We start from the raw sequence: 22,158 nt of genomic DNA on the forward strand, positions 1-22,158 counted from the left end.
AGCACAGGCATGCCAAAGGATTTCGGGGGCAGCCTGAGAAAAATGCAGAGGATGTTTCCCTCTACATTTTTCACAGGCCTCCTGAAATCCTTTGACTGGCTAAAAGCAACCTGCAGGTCACAGGTTGTGAAAGCCTGCATTATACTCTGTCCTTCTCACACTATCCAGAGTACTGTGTATAGTTCTGGGCCTCCTATTTCAAGGACAGTGATAAATTGGAAAGCATCCAGAGTAAGCAACAGGACGATGATGGATCTCAAGTTCAAGCTACCCAAGAATCAGGGTGTTTAGCCTGGAGAAGAGAAACTTAGGGAAAAAGCACTAGAATGTAAGTTTCTTGAGGGTAAGGATTGTCTGGCTTACTTAGATATGTATCTAAAACACTTAGCACATTGTAAGCACTTAATAAATGTTTTATTTCTTTATCTACTGAGCAATATAATCACTGTCTTTAAGTATTAGAAGGACTGGCACGTGAAAAAGGGATTAGACTTTTTCTGCTTAGTCCAAATGGACAGAACTAAGTCATATACTGAATTTTTAAGAATCTGGAGGACAGGGACTGTCCTATTTCATCCTTTTATCCCCAGGACAAGACTATGTCCCATTCAATACCTGCTGTTTAGATGTGATTTAAGAGGATGAGGGTGATTTGTTTTTTAAGACTTTAAACAGTTAAAGTAAGATCTGACATACTTAAAAGACCTTACTGGCCATCAAACAGGATGCTTCTTTCAATAATTTTGTGTAACAACCAATAAAACAGCAATGTTATTACTGCATGCCACATGAGGCTTTGGAGTATTTAGAGATCCTAGGATCAAAGAGGCTATTAAAATACAAAGTCTTCTTAAAAACTAGGGATAGAAAGAATATTCTTTACTCTGACACTTAATAAATGTATTTACATTCTGTAAAATGGGGATGATAATAATAGTATCTGCCTTACAGAGTTTGAGGATCAAAATGAGTTAACATATATAAAAGTTCTTTGCACAATTTAAAATGCTATATAACTATGTATTATACATATCCTAAATATTCAATGTGCGTACACACGCGCTCACACACACACACACACACACACACACACACCCACCCACCCCTAACTCAGTGCCAGAGTCAGGGCTCAAATCCAAGTGTTCTAAGTCCAAGTCTAGTTTTTTTTCCACTGCACCATGGTATCTTATCAAGGTAAAGGACACTGTATACTAACTAGTAGATAAGACATGGAAGAGCAAGTGGTACACTAAAATTACATAAAGTACTAAGGCAATTGCAAGCTCTAGGTATGGCCTGAAGTAGTCAAGAAATTATTTTTTTCAACACAACCTAGCATTATACCTTCAAAATGTAATTCAGTAAATTTTTCTTGGGTACCTACTCTTTAGAGATAACTAGGTAGTATAGTGGGTAAGAGTGCTGGATTTGGATTCAGAAAGACCTGAGTTCAAACACTGCCTCAAGACCTTTACTATCTGTAACTCTCAGCTTTAGGCCTCATTTTCCTCATCTATGATGATATTATCATCAATGGTGATAATAACAGCACCTAAATCACAAGGTCGTTGGGAAGATCAAATGAAATAACAAATGTAAAGTGCTTTGCAAATCTTAAAGCTCAATATAAATACTAGCTATTATTATTATTACTATATACAGAAGCTTGTACTGAGTGCTGATGGGATACAAAGTCAAATGAGAAAAGATACCCTCAGGTTTACGCTTGGGTTTATGTGCCTAGGGAAAATGGGAATAAGATAAAGACAAAACTAAAGTAATAAAGTACTTAAAAAGTTTATGGGAAAAAGGCAATCACCTCAGGCTGAAGAAAGTAGACATTTGTCTTAAACTAGTAGTTCATATGTATCACAAACAACAAATTTGTTATTTGGTAGCTACGTGGCACACTGGATCTGGCTTAGAAGACATCTTCCTAAGTTCAAATCTGGCCTAGACACTTATTAGCTGTGTGACCCTGAGCTTAATCCTTTTTGCCTCAGTTTCCTCATCTGTAAAATGAACTGGAGAAGGAAATGGCAAACCACTCCATTATCTTTGCCAAGAAAACCCCAAATGGGGTGACGAAAAGTTGGACATGACTGAAAATGACTGAACAAAGGTAGCTAGCTGAAGCTCAATTCAACAAATATGTATCTATAAAGTGTTTACTATGTACACAGCCCTGTGTCTACTGTTAAGGATACAAAGTTGAAAAAAATAAAATGAAAACAGAACAGTCCAAATAACCATAAACTGATCTTATTAACAAAATGATACCGCATGGAATATTAGTGGAAATTATTTTTGTAATAATTATGTGAATGTACAAAATATCATCCTCCATAATGGGCTTGCCAAGAAAAGCTTTGAACTTTAAACTTATTCAGTAATAAACACCTAATACTCAACTAGTTTTTCTTCTGACTTAAGAGATCCCTTCACCCTTGTAGAAGTAAATAATACTGCATTTATACAGAATGTGGGAAAAATGAAGGGTTCCACATTAGAGTATGCTGCAGATAATTAAAACTTAGCCCTTTCTCAGCTGGCCCAAGTTTGTTCTTTAAGTATTTTGTGAAGAAATCTTTCCAAATTTATCACACATTTTCTGCTTTCTTAAATAGTGTTACTGGGTATAATTCAAACTATTCCTGATGCTTCTGTGTTATCATGTGAACATCCATTACTAGATTACTTTGTAATATAGTTTTGTGTATACTTTAGTTCTCCTGTTTCTTTTCTCCATTCCACACCATGAGCTCCCACGGTGCTTGTCTGTAATACATGCCTACTGCCCTATTTTGCTATACCAAATAAATAGGTTTGTTAAGAATTATTTTTAATTTAATTTTTTTTAAAGAGTGAATAAGAGGTGAGCCTTAGACATTATCTTGGTTATTCAAATGCGTGGCTTTAGTATACAGGCAACTGCTAGGGGGCTCCAGTCACTGAGGGTGCCAAAAAGTGTTTGCTACAGATGAGTGGGATACAGGGCGTCTAATATATTACAATACACCAATTGAACACTCAAACATTGACAATAAAGATAAGTAAGAAAACATTGTATAAAGACTACTAAAAAGCAACTCCATAGAACAAAATGGACACACTGTAGGTTTGGCACGGGAAAGTATGAAAAATAATATAATTGCATTTGCTGTTGCTTTTGGTCTGAAGGTTTATAGGCATCATTAACCAGAAAAGAAAAATCTTTAAAATTACTTCTGGGCTAACACTTTAGTACCAAGAATTTTTTTTTTTTTGGTAATTGAGTTATAAATTTCGCTGCAAAAATATCTTATCAATGTACCCTTCTGTATTTACAGGTCTAATCCAGTAGAGTTCAGTTATTGAATTACCTAAGACTCAAGAAAGTTACATTTCAGCTAATTTAATAGAACAATTTGTACATGAAGGATTATTCTATTTGTTTGACCACCATTTGAAAAGATTAGGCTACACAAATCACAACATTAAAGCCATTAGATAGAATAATCTTGTTGTAAGGTAGTGGGAATGAAGTTAAAGGAATTGGCAACCATAGAAAAAGTAGGAACAAAGCCTTTGAATTCAATTCCTAACTCAATCTGTGACCTGGGGCAAATTACACTTCCATTTCTGTTTTCCTGACTGTACCAGTAATATAATAGTGCTGTTTCTGCTTGCTGAAATCATTCTCTTCCTTCAAGATCCAGCTTTGGGTGCTACCTAATCTAAGAAGTTTTCTGAATCTCCCCAGTTTAGTCACTATATTGTGACTATACCATCCAGAGTTCTAGGACCATAAAGACAGAGAACAATTGAGGAGTGGTCAACAGTTACTAAAAAGCTAATTCTTACTTCAAAGAGAAGTGATAACATACTAAAATACAACAGGATATGAATTAGCAGCTCACATTTATATAGTACTTTAAGCTTTGTAAAGTTTGTCTCAATAGTGCTGTTCAGTAGGATTCCAGAATCATCCCTATTTTACAGATGAAGAAACTGAACTTCAGAGAGGGTAAATGATTTGTCCATGGATATAATCAGTGAGGGCTTCCCTGGCTTCCTTCAAGACTCAACTCAAATCCCACATTCTACAAGAGATCTTTCCTGGTATCCCCAAGTCTCTTTCCTCTAAGATTACCTTCTACATACATTGTATATATCTTGTATGCACATAGTTATTTGCAAGTTGTTTTCCTCATTAGAATACGAGCTTCTTTAGAGAAGGAACCCAACTTTTGCCTTTCTTTTTATCCTCAGTGCTTAAACACATGGTTTAGCACATAGTAAGGGCTTAATAATGCTTGCTAATGATAAAAGTCAGCATTCTAATCTGGATCTCTCCTAAGTCAAAGTCCAGCGCTTTTGCTTCTTTAGCCAGCTCTTTTGACAAGAATAATTTATATAGAATTCTCATGGAACCTATGGAAATCTATGGAAATTCTTATCAGGTTAGGTAGAACCTTTTAATATTTCTCTCTGAAGAAGCAAAACAAAATCCCAAATGAACTAAATTTGGCTGCTTTTTATTTATCTATTGCCCTCATTTTTACTGACCCTCAATAGCAATAAAGTTTTCATTCATTAAATTCAATAAGCATTTAAGTTCCTACTACATATAGAGAGTCATATTAGATTCTGGAAGAGAATCAATACCGATTCAATGAGGTCGTTTACCTTCGTAGAACTTATGGGATATATGTGCCCAGTAGATATGGCACACATACGACTATAATATAAATAAATGATAAATGCACTCCAGAGGTCTTATGAAAGAGAAAGGAAGAAAAGGTCTGGGGTGGATAGGAGGCTGGTGAAGATAAGTGATAGAAAGAATCAGACTTCAAAGAATGAGTAGAAATTTTTTTCCAAGGAGAAAAAAATTTTAGCAACAAAAAACAATAATAACATTAATACCCAATATTTATATAGTGCTTACTGTATGCCAGGCACTGGCTAAGTGTTTTACAATTATTATCCTATTTGGTCCTCACAACCTGGGAGGTGGATGCTAGTATTACCCCCATTTTACAGATGAGGAAATTAAGGCAGAGGTTAAGAGACTTGCCCAATGTCACATAGCTAACATTTGAAACCAGATTGGAACTTGGGTCTTCCTGACTCCAGGTATGCACTATATTCACTACACCACCTCCAAAGCCAAGGTTAGAAATAGAAATGACTAAATAGAACACTAAATAGATCAACAAAAATAAGATTTCTCAGCTCACAACAGTAAGACTTTACTAAAACTTGAATGTAAAGAGGCAATAGAGAATAGTTTGGTGAGGAATAAACTGTCAAGTTCCATAATTTCATGGAAACAGGCAGTAAAGGAGTAAAGAGGAGTAAAGAGAAATGGCAAGGCAAATAGTAGAGAGAAAATAGGAGAGAGAAGTACACTAGGCATGGAATGACTAGAAAAAACCTTTGACACTGAATATAAATGAATGACTTGTAGTAAACAATGAAGCCTCACTAACCCTACAAGATTAATGGGAGGGTGAAAAGCCAAAGTCTGAGTAATAGCATGTCTGAAAAGGAATGTAGTTTGAACACTTTCATCTACACATAGCATGACTCCACCTAAATCACTACATGTTCCCAAGACGCTTTTATGGGGACAGGGTAGCTGGGTATAGTACAGAAGATCCCAAAAAACTTAATGCAGTTTTAAGCTATTAAAGCTTAATAACACTTTAATAACTTAAAACTGCACTAAAACTTTTGGGACATACACCCTGTAGAAAGTACACTGAACTTAGGAATGATGAGACCTAGATTCTTTGTCCAGGTTGTGCTATTAATGTGTTATGTGATCTCAGGCAAATCATTTCCTTTGACTGGATCTTCTACTTCCTTATATGTAAAATACTGACTCAATCTCTAAGCTCTGAGTCCATTATATAAGACAAAGAGGAATAGAGACTGGCCCTGTGATTTCAGTGTTATAGGGAAGGATAATTGCAGAGAAGGTGCTGGCATGCATTAGGATAGCAGAGAATGAATCAAAACATTTCTTCTTATTAGTTTAGTTTTGGGTGAGGCATGCCTGTCACAGTGAGGGAATATTATTAAAGAAACAAAAATGAGTGACAAACAGGAACAAGAAGGCCTCAGTACCATAGTATGGATCAAAACTAGAGGTCAAACAAATGCTTACTCTAAATTCCCACTAGAAATCCACAATTATAGGCAAAACCATTCATCTCTTTCCAATATCACTATCCAATCAGCAACGAATTAAAAAGTATATTCCCTTAGAGGCAAAAGAACTTAAGTACCAAAAGCAAACACATTTTATAAAGAATTTTTGTGCAAGTAAATATCCGTAAAACCCGTGGTCTTTTAAAATTTTTATTTTGGAATTTTTTCCCCAAGTCTCTTTCAGGGGACTTGCTTTGACAGAGGGAAAACTCCTAACTCTAACTAGAGATGACTAAGGTAAACACAACCTATTAACCTTTATGTCAATACTGGTGGCAAGCTCAATATATTTAATATCCTTATAGTGAAATAGTGTCTGCCTTTGTCTGAGTTTTGATTTCAGTACCAGAGTTTAAGAAAAAAAATCAAACATCAACTTTAATAATAGCTCACATTTCTGAAAGTTGTTATAAGAAATTAACACCTAAGAAATAGAGGCAATAACAGCTTCTACAGTTTCTGCATCATTATTAATCTCTAACCTTCCTTCCCTCTCTAAAAGTTTAATTCTTAAAAGGCCAAGATTTCTCTTTAGAAATACCTAACCCTTTCCCTCAACTAGTTCAATTGTGAGCACACATCCTTTAAACTTCTTCCTTAATCTCCTAGAGTTTATTACCTCTTTTCTTCTTTAGGTCTTATGATTCCAATAATTCTTTAGGATCAGGTATCCCACTGCCCTTAACATCTATTCTTTTTATCATTTGTTCCTCACCTACTCTGTTCCCGTTTACTTCTCCAAAACGCCAAGCTCACTGAATCACATTCCCTACTCTCTATCCATAATACAATTCACACAACCAAGCACCTAGTACTCTCCACCATCTAAACTTCAAAGCCCACTCCTTCCCCAATCACTACAGGGCCATCTCACCTCCCAATCTGACCTCTCAGACTCACACCTCCGCACTCTTCATTCTCTCTATAACTTGAGTCAAGTTCCTTTCAGACCTTTTCATGGCCGTTTCTATTCTCTGAGTGGTCTCCTTTATTACTCTTGCCCTTCCACCTTCCCACAAGGCAGTCTGCTTTTACTCAGTTCCCAGGGCTCCCCTCCCACCACGGGCCCACCACGGGCCCACCCCGGGCCCCTCACGGTCATCTATTATTAGCGGCCTCCCCTCCTCATTCGGCTTCCCTGCCCCCCACCTCTCTCATTCCCACCTGCCCCGCCCCTTCCCTTTCCAAGGACCGGACTCTCCCATCACCTGCCCCTTCCCCAACGCCCCCTCTGGTCGCCCCCATCACCTGTCCCTTCTCCAACGTCCCCTCGGGTCGCCCCCGCCGCCGCCATCACCTATCACTTCTCCAAAGCCCTCTCGAGTCACCCTGCCCCTTCACCCCCCCTCCCAAGTCTCCTCGAGTAGACCCCGCCCCCGGTCTCTCACTCGCCCCTTCCCCACCTAAGGCGCCCTCGGGTGACCCCTCCCTCCCAACCGTCCCTTTACTTCAGGAGACCCAGATCTCTTTTGGGCCCCGGCCCAGCCCTGGTGCGGAGCGATGGGAGGTACGTACCCCATGCGCAGCTTGGCTCCGCTCTGGCCGCCCCCGCCGCCTGGCAGGGGTGGGCGGGAGGGCAGGCGGCCCAGGTGCATGGTTTTCTCCAAGGCCGACATGAAAGGAGAGGAAGGCAGTAGGGAGGCCCAGGCCGCCGCGTGTCGCGTCCTGTGCCCTGTCGCGCCCAAGCGTCGCCTCTGGGACAAGTCCACTTGGACGAAGCCTAAGCGGCTGCAGCACTCAAATTGCTCAGCTTACCGTAGTCCTCGGACAGCCCCCAGACGCCGGCGGCGCCTCCTCCCGCCCACCAGCGCCCAAACCCCTCCCCTTGTCGCCCAGCCCAGCCACTCCTCGGCCCTTGTCTCCTCAGCGACCTGGCCGGAAGTGCGCAACCCGCTCTCCTGCGAAGGAGCCTGGGTAGCAAAGTCGGCACGAGCCCGGCGCGAGAGGGCGGGGTCCGCGTAACCAATGGAGTCCTCCGAGAACGGTCGCTGCCACGCCTGCGCATTGCTAATGTGAACCCGGCTGAAGGAGATGGGGCGGTGGCCAGAGGAGTACGGATCCGTTACGAGAAAGAGAGCGGGAGCAATGCATCCTGGGCTTTGTAGTTCTCCTGGGAAGAAACAGCCCTAACGCGCCTTCCTTGCCCGCCGTCGGGAGCCACTACTGTTGGTAGACAGAGACAGCCGCCTGTGGCTTCCCTGAGTTTCCCAGGAGGCCCTGCGGCGGCGGCGGCGGCGGTTGCGAGGGAACGCGCGCGCGGAGCGGCTGGGTGAGCCTTGGCGGGACGCTGCAGCTGCCCTGGCGGAGTGGGAGGAAGACGCGGCGAAGGCGCTGTTGCGGGGTCTGCGGCTCCGGCGCCGGCGCCTCAGGGACTGAGAGCACCGCCTCACCATGAAGCAGCGGAAGGGTCCAGGAGCTGGGGGCGGCCACAGCCGCAAGAAGAAAGGTAACCCCAGGGGAGGGCCCCGGGCGGGGGCAGCCCTGAGGAGAGCGTGGAGCCAGGGGTCGGGAGGAGGAGGCTGTGGAGGGTGCAAGCCGGGGTGCAAGGGGTGCTGCGGAGAGGTTGGGAGGAAAGGGACCCAGGGGCTTCCAGGGAAGAAGGATGGACGGCTGAGGGCGGCGTGGGGAGGGAGGGGAAGATGGGAAAGACAAACCTGAGCAGGTGTGAGGAGTGCCGCAGTTCTGGAAACTCGGGAAATGGGGCACCCCCAAGGGAATTTGAGAGAGAACAGCATCCTTACCGAGAGGGGGTGGGGAAGAGGAAAAAGGAAAAGTCTCAGGGCATGCGTTTACCGGCTGTTTAGCCCACGTCCAGTTTTTCTGGGACCCCTTTGACAACGCTTTGAGCTTCAGTTTTCTGATTGACACATCTATATAGGCCCTATTAACTAGAAAAGTCCAGAAAGGAAGAATTCCGTTAGAAAGCCAAAGATTTGAACCTACATAGATTTCAGATTAGAAAGATTTTAGTCAAAAAGTAACTTTACCTTATATCATGACCATTTGAGGATGTAGGGGAGAAGCAGGCTTCAGTGTCTGTAATGTAATGTTCTGTCACCTTCACTCTACGTTGTCAAAATTCACTTATCTGTGCAGATGTTGTGTCTCCCCCTTTTCCCCCCTCAGCAGTCTACACAAAGGTTGTTTTATACTTATCCTTATATCTCCAGCACATAATAATGATTATTGAATTTGACACTGAAAAAACCCAGAGAGTGTGAAAATAAATTCGTGAATCTGCAGTGTCATACTGAGGGGTGATTTAAATACTAGAGATTTAAAATGGAAGTTGCCAAGTTTAGTACCATAAAGTCCTCTATAAAATCACAACTTTTCAGAGTTGGTAGAAACCTCAGAGGTTTTCTAAGCCGACATACATACCTGAATAGGAATCCCCCCATAACTATCCCAACAAGTAATCTGGCTTTCACTTGACTCTAACCAGTGATGAGAAACTTCTTGCCTTGCTAGGCAGCCTGGTGCACTTTGGGACAGCTCTAATTTTCATAATGATTTGTTTTGTTTTTATATTGAACCCAAATCTGCCTCTCTGGAATTTCCACCAATGTTCCTATGTTAATACTAGGAGGAACCTGAGAAATCATCTCACCTAACTCCCTCATATTGTATAGGTAATGGGCCAAACAGAAAATTCAGTGGCTTGCCCCAGTGATGAAGTTGAGACTTGAACACGGATCTTCTGATTTTCAAATGTAGTGTTCTTTTCTCTATATCAAGAGAGCTGTTCGCAGAAATTAAGTTTCTCCAGTTGTTACATAGTGTCTTATTTGCTTACCTGTTCCAAATTCTGATTTATCATTCTTGTCTTTTTGCACAGGTCTAAGTGATATTTCACCATCCACGAGTCTACCACCTTTGGTTGAAGGTCAGCTGAGATGTTTTCTGAGACTAACCATTAGTAAAATACTCTGGATGGTTGTGAAGCCTCCAACTCCTGTTCTGGTCCGAGTGAGGTGGTGGGGGGAGACATCAGACGGAACTATATTCTGTCCCAGGGATGCTTCCCTAATTGAACAAAAAGCTGTGAGAACAACAACCCGTTATGCAATTCGTTGTGGACCGAAGCAATTTACCTCTTATTTAACAGGTATGTTTGTATCATCCAAACTTTTTCTCTTAGGAGTTCGCCATGGCAATTTGTTTTATACATTTGCTTATCATATACTGTTATCTGTTTACATGTATATCTCCTTACCAGAATATAATTTTCATGAGGTAAGAACATTGGCTTACCTAAAACTTCTATCTCTCAAAGTACCCAGCACAGTACTTTATTACTAAGTAGGAACTTTGTGTTTGTTAAGAAGAGTATTATAGGGGGCAGCTAGGTGGCACTGTGGATAGAGCACCGGCCCTGAAGTGAGGAGGACCTGAGTTCAAATTTGGCCTCAGACATATAACACTAGCTGTGTGACCCTGGGCAAGTCACTTAACCCCATTGCCTAGCCAAAAAAAAAAGAAGAAGAAGAGTATTATAAATAGGACTTTTTTTTTTATTGTACCCAAGGGGAAATGGAAGAATATATGGTTATAAATAGATTGCGACATATATTATTCACAGTCTTTGTGAAAGTGTACCAGAAATAGTGTAAACAGTATCACCAAAGACATGACTAACTGGAGCAGGAAGAAGTTTGGTCATGTAGTGAAAGGGATAAGAATGAATAGCCTGAGTGTTGCATTGGTACTCATGAAACAGTAATAAGTCTAGAAGAAGACCTCTAAACCATGGGGCATATCCTTTATGGAGGAAGAATTTAAAGAAAGACATAGACATGCATCAGATGAAAATGTGAAGGAGTTGTGATCTGTGTTGCTTTATGGAGTATTTTCCTAGATCCAATGAAGTATTTTTCATTAAGGTTAAGCCTTTAATCAAATACATTTTGCATATGAGGGGTGGGGAAGCAGTAGGGTGAAACTCATCTCTGAAATTTGGAGTATATTTTGTCCCTAATTTGAGTTTATAAATCCTATCTTATCCATCTCCCTGACACAGATATGTGCCTATACCGGGGTCGCCTATACCACATGTAGCCCTCTCAGTCCTCAAGTGCAGCCCTTTGACTAAATCCAAACTTCACAAAACAAATCCCCTTAATAAAAGGATTTGTTCTGTAAAACTTGGACGTAGTCCAAGGCCTTGAGGCTGCAGATTCCCCATCCCTGGCCTATATGGTCTTCCTCAAGATTATAGTGGCAGAAATTGCCAAAACTGCTGTGTATTTGGTGGAGCAATGACAGTTTGGCTAATTCCTATTGTAATGGCAAATGTTACTGCTGGATCTGTATGACTATGGGCAAGTCCTCTGGGGACCTCAGTTTTCTCATCTGTAAAATGAGGATGTTGGCCTAAAACACAGATTCTTGTAGTTGGAAGGTTATCATAGAATGGTAGAGTATTAGAGCAGGAAGGGACTTCAGAGGCAATCTAATCCACCCTAACATCAAAAAGATGAGGAAATTTAGCTCTAAGATATGATCTACTAAGGGATTTCCAGCTTGAATGGATCAATGTTACTTTGGACTTAGAGGGTTTTAATTTTCCTTCTCATACTGGACCTAGGCCCCAGGTTATTTTGTCAGTCATCTATCTGGATTCCCTGGTCTGCATCAGATTTCCCCAGATAGCCTTGGACTTCAACGCACTTTGAGCAGGCTAAACAGAAGAGGACATGGAAGGCAGGGTCTGGCAGGAATTTCTGAGCTGCTTGTTTGTGGCTTCATTGAGGAAGGGCAGGAAATAATGTTCTTTGGACTCATATCCAATTTTTGGTCTCGACCTGTGATTTCATTACTGTAGTAGGCAACCCTCCAGTACTGCAGTAGTAGCACAACTGCTATTTGCTCTGGCGATGCAGGTCAGCACTTTCTTAGCAACTTACTTTCTTGGAGGGTTTTCTGGAGTGTTGAGAGGTTTGTGCTGAGCTTTGCCCTGGGATACTACTTTGTGTCCAACTTGGAACTTGAACCCAGACCTTCCTGACTCTGGAGGCCTGCTCTCTATTCATTAGTCTACACTATCTCATTAGGGGAAGGAAGGCAAATAGTAAAAAACATTTCTTTTCCCAATACTTTACTCTTGGGTCCATCCTGACCTGCTTTGTTCTAGCAGGTCAACCAGTTATATCCAACACCTTACCTCTCTAAAAATTTTTTTTTGAAAATGTTTTTTGGAAAACAGCAGTACTACAGACCTGGAAAATGATAAATGTACTGGTTTTCAAAAAAGGGAAGAGGATGGAGTCTTCAAACTATGGGCTTAAAGGTGTGATTCTTAAAGGGATGTATTGATTATTAAAAGTTATCATGTCTTTACTGACAGATCATGCCACACTAACTTAATTTACTTTTTTGTACTACTACACTGTAAAATCAGCATTGCCACAGACGTGGTGTATTTGATATTAGCAGAGTTTCTTCTTTCTATTCCTAATCTATCACTAGTCTCTAACTGAAATTTAGCATTATCTTCCATTATCTTTTCCCAATTTAATATTTTATTTTTTCCCCAATTACATGTAAAAACAATTTCAACCTTCCTTTTTTCAAATTTTGAGTCCCTGGGGCAGCTAGGTAGCACAGTGGATAAAGCTCCAGCCTTGGAGTCAGGAGGACCTGAGTTCAAATCCGGCCTCAGACACTTGACACTTACTAGCCATGTGACCTTGGGCAAGTCACTTAACCCTGACTGCCTCACCGAAAAAAAAAATTGAGTTCCAAATTCTCTCCCTCCCTACCCTCCGCCCCCCTTATTGAGAAAGCAAGCAATCTGACATAGGTGATATATGTGCAGTCACACAAAACACATTTCCACGTAAGTCATGCTGTGAAAGAAAACACAGACAAAAAAAACCCCACCAAAAATAAAGTAAAGAAAAACCATCTTCAATCTGCTTTCAGGCTCTACCAGTTCTTTCTCTCAAGATGGACAGTACATTTCATCATATGTTCTTCAGAATTGTCTTGGATCTTTGTATTGCTGAAAATAGCTAAGTTATTCACAGAAAATCATCTCGCAATATTGCTGTTACTGTGTACAATGTTCTCCTGGTTTTGCTCATTTCACTTTTCATCAGTTCTTTCCAGGTTTTTCTGAGAGCATCCTGCTAGTCATTTCTTATAGCATATCATAGTCATATACAACAACTTGTTCAGCCATTCCCCAAGTGATAGACATCCTCTCAATTTCCAATTCTTTGCCACCACTAAAAGAGCTGCTCCAAATATTTTTGTACATATGTTTGTTTTTTATCTCCTTGAGATATAGACTTAGTAGTGGTATTGCTGGGTTAAAGGATATGCATGATTTTATAACCCTTTGGGCATAGTTCCAAATTGTTCTCCATCATATTAAACTAACACCTGTGCCTTCTATGCATACTCCTCCTAATTGTCCTAATGAGGAAAAGTTTTTAGGAATTACAAGTATCATTTTCCCTTGCAGGGATGAAACAGTTTAACCTTATTGAATCTTTTATGATTTCTCTTTCCTCTTTACCTTTTTATGCTTCTTTTAAGTCTTGTATTTGAAAGTCAAATTTTCTATTCAGCTTTGGCCTTTTCATCAGGAATACTTTAAAGTCCTTGATTTTATTGAATGTCCATTTTTTTCCCCTGAAGGATTATACTCAGTTTTACTAGGTAGGTGATTCTTGGTTGTAATCCTAGCTCTTTCGCCTTCTGGAATATCCATGTTCCAAGCCCTCTGATCCTTTAACGCAGACATTGCCAAATCTTGTGTTATCCTGATTGTGGCTGATATGTGAATTGCTTCTTTTTGGCTATTTGCAATATTTTCTCCTTGACCTGGGAGCTCTGGAATTTGACTGTAATATTCCTGGGAGTTTTCATTTTGAGATCTCTTTCTGGAGCTGATGTCATTTCTCTTCCCAGTTTTTCCTCTACCTCTCTTACGTGATTTTTAAAATCCTTTTGAGCTCTTCCATGGCCTGGGTCCAATTCATATTTTTCTTTGTGACTTTGGACATAAGAGTTTTGATTTTGTTTTCTTCTTCTGAGTTTGTGTTTTGGTCTTTCTTGTCACCATAATAGCCTTCTATAGTCAGGATCTTTTTCTGCTGTTAACTCATTTTGTAGCCTATTTCTTGAGTTTTAACTCTGCTAAAGTGGGACCCTGCTTTTGGACTGGAGAGGGAACCGTTCCCAATGTTCAGGTTTTTTGTGCAGCTATTTTCAGAGGTAATTCTTGGGACCTGCAAGTTTGCAGTTTGTATTGTGCACTCGTCTGTGAGTGACCACAGGCACTCTTTCCTACCCTAGAACTGTGACCAGGGTCCCTGCTTCCCTGTGGCCACAAGCTCTGGTATGCTAATAATGTTCCTCCATACCCTGGGACTGAGACAGATGACTGCAACCCAGATCCAGGTATGGGCAATGAAACCGAGCCCCATCCCAGGTGCCAGCAAAGTGACCCTTGTAATCTTTTGACTCATTGTCTAACCCCCTTACTGTCTGTCTTCAATTATTTTTAAAAATTTAACTTGGGAAGGTGTCCATACGCTTTAGCAGCCTGCCACAGCAGTATGTAAAGCAATGAAAGGTCTAGAACCTCTGATCTGGAGCTTTTAGTAACCTGCAAGCCCAATATGAATCAACAGGGGGATATGGCAACCAAGAAAGGGATTGTGATCTTAGACTGCTTTAAGAGGCATTGTATCCAGAAAAAAAAAAGGAGCTGCTAGTCCTGTTCTTCTGGGAGTGATGGGTAGAAGTTGCAGGGAAGTACATTTCACTTTTATGTGAGCAAAATTGCCTAACAAGTAGAACTGTCCAAAAGTTTAGAGAGTCTGTGGGATTCTGGAAAGGGCACTGGCTCAAGAGGACCTAGAGGACCCTGGTTGAAATTCCTTTTGTCACTTACCACCTGTGTGATTTTGGTCAAGTTGAGTAACTTCTCTGGGCCTCAGTTTCCTGTCTGCAAAATGAGAAGCTGGACTAGGTGGCCTCTGAGGGCCTGAATCTGTGATCCTAAGTGAGATAGAATCCTTATTATCCTTTAAATCTTAGTGTAAATGCCACCTGCATGAGGTTGGCATGAGTTCCACTCACCCTCCCTTGGCTCCCTCTGCCCACAGCCTCATCTGATCTCATAGAACTGCTTCTTCTGTACTTCTGTCATCTGATTTATATTATATTTATGTGTGCATGTCATATTTTCTGTTGGGAATGAGGTGTTTGAAGCCACTAACCCTGTCTGATTTATCTTTCTGTTATTTCTCACAATGTCTTAACACATTATTATTGCACAGAGGAAGTACTTAGTAAATATTTGTTGCATAAGTGAAAGAAAAAGAAACTCAGATTCAGAACAGACCTCGGAGGCCATCTACTGTCCAATAAACACCTGAGGAAGACTGAATTCCTTTGGTAACGTACCTAGAAGTATTCACCTATTGCTTGAAGATTTAGAAGGGAGGGAAAATTCACTACCTCTTAAAGTATTTCATTCCATTTTGGATATCTCTTATTTTGAAGTTTTTCCTTGCATGAACCCTAAATTTGCCTCACTGAAACTTATACTCTGTGCTCCCTAATTCTAGTCTGAGGCCAATCAGAGCAAACCTAATTCTTCTTCATCAAAATAGCCCTTCAATAAGGCTCTTATACTTTCCAGACTCTTTTCTTTGCTAGGTTAAAGATCTCCGGTTTCTTAGTCACTTCTCACATGGCATGATCTCAAAGCTTCTCAACATCTTGTTCCTCCTCCTTTGGAAGCTATCTGGTTTATTGTTTTCCCCAAAATATGGTGCCCAGAACTGAACACATTACTCCATATGTAGTCTGAGCAGGGCAGATTACATACTGGACATTATCTTTCCTAAGGCACCTTAAGACTGAATCAAATTTTTTTAGCTGCCATATCACACTGTTTACTGTTCCTGGCTTTGCATTCTACTAAAATCCTCTTTTATAGTTTAACTTATATTAGCAATGCTTTCCCACATTGTACTTGAAAAAAAAATTTTTTTTTGAACCCACGTGTAAGACTATTATATTTGACTCAGTGTTTTAGCTTGCCAAAATATCTTGGCTTCCAGTTTTGTCTTCTACTTTGTTAACTGCCCTCTGTGCTTTTATCCAGCCATTAAAATTAAAAAGCATAGCAGTACTCCACTGAAGACTGCCTTCCAAGGTGATATTGCCACAGTTATCTGAAGTAGTAAAAAGAACACAGAACAAAGAATCAAGAAACCTGGGTTCTAGTCCCAGCTTTGATTAAATTGATGTGTGTCATTTGAAAGTTAGTTCCCTGAGATACTCTTTGGGCATCATTTTCTCTGTCTTTATACTGAAGAACATAAACCAGAAGGTTTCTGAGGTCTGGTAAAGTTTTAGCTTCCTATGATTATATTTTTCTAGTCAAGATAAGGCTAATGGGATAGTCCTTGAAGGATCGGTAGTTAGTATTTAGAAAAAAGAAAGAAATTGGACATAGTCTGATGTTCACTTTAGATTTTGGGAAAGCAGATTTCCAGGGGTTCAGAGACATGTTAGATAGGATGTCATGGACTAAAATGCTTTGGGTCAAGTCATCCTAGGAGGGAAGAGAGATGACCAAGAATGAAACTCTGAAGACACAAAAAGAAATAATTCTAATAAGGAAAAAGATTTGTCTGAGAAGACTGAGATGGATACACAGAGAGCTCACCAACCGACTTAGATTTTTTTTTTAATGGACAGAAAATAGGAGCAAGTTCACGTAACAGAAAGTGAATGAGTGGTACAAACATTGTCAGGAATGCTAAAGCTCAGAATAAACTGATGCTGTCAAGGGATGCTAAGGACAACAAAATAATATTATTTTTTAGCTTTGTGTGGAGAAAAAAGAGGATCAAAGAAGAGATAGGGCTTATGCCACCACTCTGGTACCAATCCTCATCACCTCATGCTTGCACTGCTGCAGTTGTCTGATGGTTGGTCACCCTTCCTCAAGTTTCTCCTCTCTCCAATCCATTCTGCCAGCTGTTAGACTGATCTTCCTAAAGCACTGTTCTATCCATGTCATACTACCCACAGCCCTCACTAATCAGTTAACTCTAGCAACTCTCTGTCACCTCCACGGTCACATAGAAGATTCTCAGTTTGACTTTTAAAGCCCTTCAGAGCTAGGCCCCTTCCAGCCCTTCCTTCTTCTTACAGTTCACTCCTCTCCACATATTCTGTAGTCTAGTCACACTGCCTTCCTTGTTGTCTCTCCCACTCTATTTCCTTATGCTGGATATTTTCTCTGGCTCATCCTCAGGCATGGAATGCACTTCCTTTCAACCTCTTGGTGCCCCTAGCCTCAAGTCTTTGCTAAACTCTCCCCTCCTGCAAGAAATCTTTCCCTGAACCCCTTAATGTGAGTGCCTTCCCTATGCTGATTATCTCCACTTCATTGTGCATATGTGTTGTTTGTTATATGATTGTTTGCATGTAATCTCCCCCAGTAGACAGTGAGTTCCACTAGGGCAGAAACTATCCTTTTTCTTCCTTTGTATCCTCAACACTTGCCTAACCCTGTGCCTGGCTCATAGAAGGTGCTTGTTCGGACAGTAACAGCTGACAGCAGAGAAGACAGAACTGCTTGATTCTTATTTTGTCTCTGTTTTCTCTGCAAAGGACAATGCAAAATAAAAGTAATGTTTAGGGAGTCAAGACCCAAGATTAGTAAGGAACTCCTGCCTCGTTGTCCTTGATAAATTCAGATCACCTCATCCATATTTCCTTCATGCTGCCTTCCACAGAGCAGGCAAGCCAACCTGGCCAAATCAGCCAGGCACTCTGGGGGAGAGGCAGCATGTACAGTGCGAGGCAGAACACCACCACCACTACCCTGGCCACTATCTCTCCTCAGATACTGATGAGGACAACACAGGATCTTGAACCCAACACCCTTGGGGGTGAATAACAGTGCTTCCAGCTCAGTGCACCTAGCCATCATCCTGGGAAGCAGCCAGCGTGAGTATGGATAGCTCCTGCAGGTGTTGCAGCCATAGCTTCTGAAGACCCAGAAAAGAAAGTTCTTGCCAGCAAAGTCCTTGGCAGTGTCAGATGGCTCAACATCAGAAACTGAAATGATTTTATCATTGGAAGTAACATTAAAGAGGAGGCATTGCCATTTGCTTTGCTGCTGCACCCTAAGGACCATGAGACTTTTCTGCCTACCTTACAGGTGAAGCCTTCCATATGTGTTGTTTCTTCCATTGGAATGGGAGCTTCTTGAGAGTAGAGACTGTGCTATATCCTTTAAGTTAAAGGCTTTGCATTAGGAAAGGCTTAATAAATAGTGTCATTCATTCATTCAGATGTCATTGCTGAGCCCCTGTCAGTGATCATAGAAATATAGATAGGTAAGAAACCTCCAGGGGAAGAGCTAAGAGTAGAGTAAAGGGACAGTAGAGAAAGCACTACAGTTGAACTCACCCAACATTCCCCTCCAAACAGCTTTAAAATAACGTCTCAAATAAAGGTTGGAGTAAGATATTTTTTTCCAGTTCAAGACAGCTTAGGAGGTTGGAAGGAGAGATATGTGATATTGCAGTAGGGCTAGCCCAGAGCACATTTGGTGAAACATCAACTGTGGGACTTGGTAGCAGTAATAACAGCAGCAGCTGCTTTGGAAGCTCTGAGTCCAGAGATGGTTAAGAGGATTGGATAGCTGGTCAAACAGAGATTACAGGGGACCCCTGTGCTGACACTAGACATTCTTGGGCAACTCCATTGCCCATACTTCCAGGTTGCAGTTCTAGAGCAGAGAGGTCACAAGGGCTTATGGTCACAAGAGTGTAGGGGCCCCTCCTGGATAAGGACCAGAGTACAGACTAGGAGAGTACTGACCACTCCTCTCCCCAAGGTCACCCCACACTGGTAGCACTAAAAACTTCCAAACACCTAGAACTAGCTTTGAAAACAGCAGCATGAAAAAAGCCTGAAGCTTAGGATAGTGCCTCTTCCCCCTATCCCTCCAGGTGAGCAAAGCCTAACTTTAATGTAAAGTTCAAAGTCAAGAAATAGTCTGCAAAAATGAGCAAACAAACAAAAAAAGGACCTGACCATGAAAAGTTTCCATGGTGACAGGGAAGATCAAGACTCAGATTAGGAAGAAGGCTGTTAACAATGTGAAAACAGCTACAAGCAAAGCCTCAAAGGGGGAAAATGCAAACTGGATACAAGCCCAACAATAATTTCTAGAACAACTAAAAATAATTTTAAAAATCAAATAAGAGTGATAGAGAAAACTTTAGAAAAGAAATGAGAGCTATGCAAGAAAACTATGGAAAAAAAAAGAAAATTATGAAAACGCGTTTAACTATTTAGTAAAAGAGGCATAAAAAATGCTGACGAAAAGAACTCCTTAAAAACCAAAATTGATCAAATGGGAAAAGAGATATAAAAGCTCACTGTAGAAAATAGTTGCTTAAAAATTAGAATTGGGCAAATGGAAGCTAATGACTCCATAAGACATCAAGCAACAATAAAACAAAATCAAAAAATGAAAAAAAGAAGAAGAAAATAGGAATTGGAAAAACAACTGACCTGGAAAATAGATTGAGGAGAAATAGTTGAAGAATTATCGGACTACATGAAAGCCATGATCAAAAAAAGAGTCTAGACGTATTTCAAGAAATTATAAAGGAAAACTGCCCCAACATCTTAGAACAAGAGAGCAAAATAGAAATTGAAAGAGTTGATCACCTCTTGAAAGGAATCACAAAATGAAAACTCCCAGGAATATTGTAGCCAATTTCCAGAGCTTCCAGGTCTAAGAGAAAATATTGAAAACAGGCAAAAGAACAACACAAAACATTCAAATACATAGTCAGGGTTACACAATTTTTAGCAGCTACCATATTAAAGGATCGGAGGCCTTGTAGTATCATATTCTGGAAGTCAAAGAAGTTAGTATTGTAACCAAGAACAAACTACTCTGCAAAGCTGAGTATAATCTTTTAGGGGGGGAAAATGGTTATTTAAATGGAGAACTTTCAAGCATTCCTGATAAGAAAGACCAGAGATGAATAGAAAATTAGATTTTCAAATATAGGATTCAAGAGAATCATAAAAAAGATAAACATGGAAGAGAAATCATAAGGAACTCAATAAGGTTGATCTGTTTACATTCCTATATGGGAAGATGATACGTGTAATTCCTAAGAACTTTGTTATTATTAAGGCAGTTAGAAGAAATCTACATAGAGGGCATGAGTGTGATTCAGTTATATTGAGGTTTTTTTTTTAATGGAGGAGCGAGAAAGAGGGATGCCCTGGGAGAAGGGGGAAATTATCACATAAAAGAGGTGTGCAAGGAAGAGTTTTACAGTGAAGGGGAAAATGGGGGGAGGATAAGTAGGCAACACTTAAACCTCACTGTCATCTGAACTGGTTCAAAGAGGCAAGAAAATATATATATACACACATATATACACACACATGCATGCGCGAACACACACGCACACACACTCTCAGTGGGATTTAGAAAGCTATCTTACTCAACAAGAAAGTAGAAGGGGAAAGGGATGAAAGAAAGGGGGGAGATGATACGGGAGAAGGTGGATTAAGGGAAGCCATGGTCAGAAGCCAAACAAATTTCTGAGGATGGATAGGATAAAAAGAGAGAAAGAAAAATAACCAGAAGAAAATAGATTGGAGGCAAATACACAATAATCATAACTGGGAATGGGATGAACTCATCCACAAAATGGAAGCAGATAGCAAAATGAATTAGAAACCAGAATCCTGCAATATGTTGTTTACAAGAAACACACTTGAAACATAAAGACATACACAGAGTTAAAATAAGGAGCTGGTGACAGAATCTATTGTGCCTCAGCTGCAGTTTAAAAAAGGCAGGGAGAAGAGCAATCGTGATCTCAGACAAAGCAAAAGCAAAAATAGACCTAATTAAAAGAGATAATCAGGGAAACTATGTTTTGCTAAAATATAAACATTGGAGTCATATTGACACTAAACATATACATCAAATGGCATAGCATCCAAATTCATACAGGAAAAGCTAGGTGAGTTAGAGGAGGAAATAGACAGTAAAACTGTATTAGTGGGAGACCTTAATTTTCCTCTCATGGAGCTAAATAAAATAACCATAAAACAAACAAGTTAAGGAGGTGAAAAGAATTCCAGAAAAGTTAGATATGATAGGCCTTGGAGAAAATTCACTGGAAATAGAAAGGCATATGCCTTTTTCTCAGCTGTACATCATACTTTTATAAAATTGACCATGTATTAGAGCATAAAACTTCATAAACAAATAAAGAAAAGCAGAAATATTAAATACACCCCTTTTGGACCACAGTGCAATGAAAATCATGTTCAGTAAAGAGCTGTGGGAGCATAGATTAAATATTAATTGGAAACTAATCCTAAAGAATGAGTGGGTCAAAGAATAAATCATAAGAACAGGTAGTAATTTCATTAAAGGTAATGTGACAATGTACCAAAATTTGTGTAATGCAGCCAAAGCAGTAATTAGGAGAAAATTTATCTCTAAATGCATACATCCGTAAAAGAAAAAGAGCAGATCAACAAATTGGGCATGTAACTAAAAGAAAATTAGAAAAAGAACAAATTAAAAATCGCAAATTAACACCAAAGTTTTTACTTTGTCTTGTGTCAAGCTGTGTCAAGGAAATTTTGAAAAATCAAAGGAGAGATTAGTAAAATTGAAAGTTAAAAAAATTGAACTAATAAATAAAACTAGGAGCTGATTTCATAGGGAAAAAACTGATAAATAACAACTATTGGTTAATTTATATTTTTTTTAAAAAGAAACAAGAAAACCAAATTACTAGTATCAAAAATAAAGCACCACCAACAAAGATGCAATTAAAGCAATTATTAAGAGCTATTTTGCCCAGTTACATGCCAGTAAAACTGATCATCTAAGTAAAGTGGATGAATATATTTTTTAAATTGCCC

At 40.1% G+C, this 22,158-nt stretch overlaps 2 protein-coding genes across 8 annotated transcripts in view; one reads left to right on the forward strand and one right to left on the reverse strand.

Annotated features, from left to right (window-relative positions):
- Window positions 1-7,977, reverse strand: part of PPME1 (protein phosphatase methylesterase 1) — a 67,098-nt gene extending 59,121 nt beyond the window's left edge. Inside the window, exon 1 of the mRNA XM_027848177.1 lies at window positions 7,714-7,977. Coding sequence (XP_027703978.1) covers window positions 7,714-7,814 — 101 coding nt within the window. The 5' untranslated portion in view covers window positions 7,815-7,977. The remainder of the gene's footprint in view (window positions 1-7,713) is intronic.
- Window positions 7,978-8,558: 581 nt separating this feature from the next.
- C2CD3 (C2 calcium dependent domain containing 3) overlaps window positions 8,559-22,158 on the forward strand; it is a 150,372-nt gene continuing 136,772 nt past the window's right edge. For all 7 annotated transcript variants that reach the window (XR_003567867.1, XM_027848178.1, XM_027848179.1 and 4 more), the window contains exons 1-2: window positions 8,559-8,644; window positions 10,037-10,306. Coding sequence is in view for 6 of the 7 variants with exons in the window: in XM_027848178.1 (XP_027703979.1) it covers window positions 8,590-8,644; window positions 10,037-10,306 (325 nt within the window). In the remaining variant the exon portion in view is untranslated. The remainder of the gene's footprint in view (window positions 8,645-10,036; window positions 10,307-22,158) is intronic.

This window comes from Vombatus ursinus, unplaced genomic scaffold (assembly GCF_900497805.2).
Source record: "Vombatus ursinus unplaced genomic scaffold, bare-nosed wombat genome assembly UNPS02005659.1, whole genome shotgun sequence".
Classification (NCBI taxonomy): Eukaryota; Metazoa; Chordata; class Mammalia; order Diprotodontia; family Vombatidae; genus Vombatus; species Vombatus ursinus.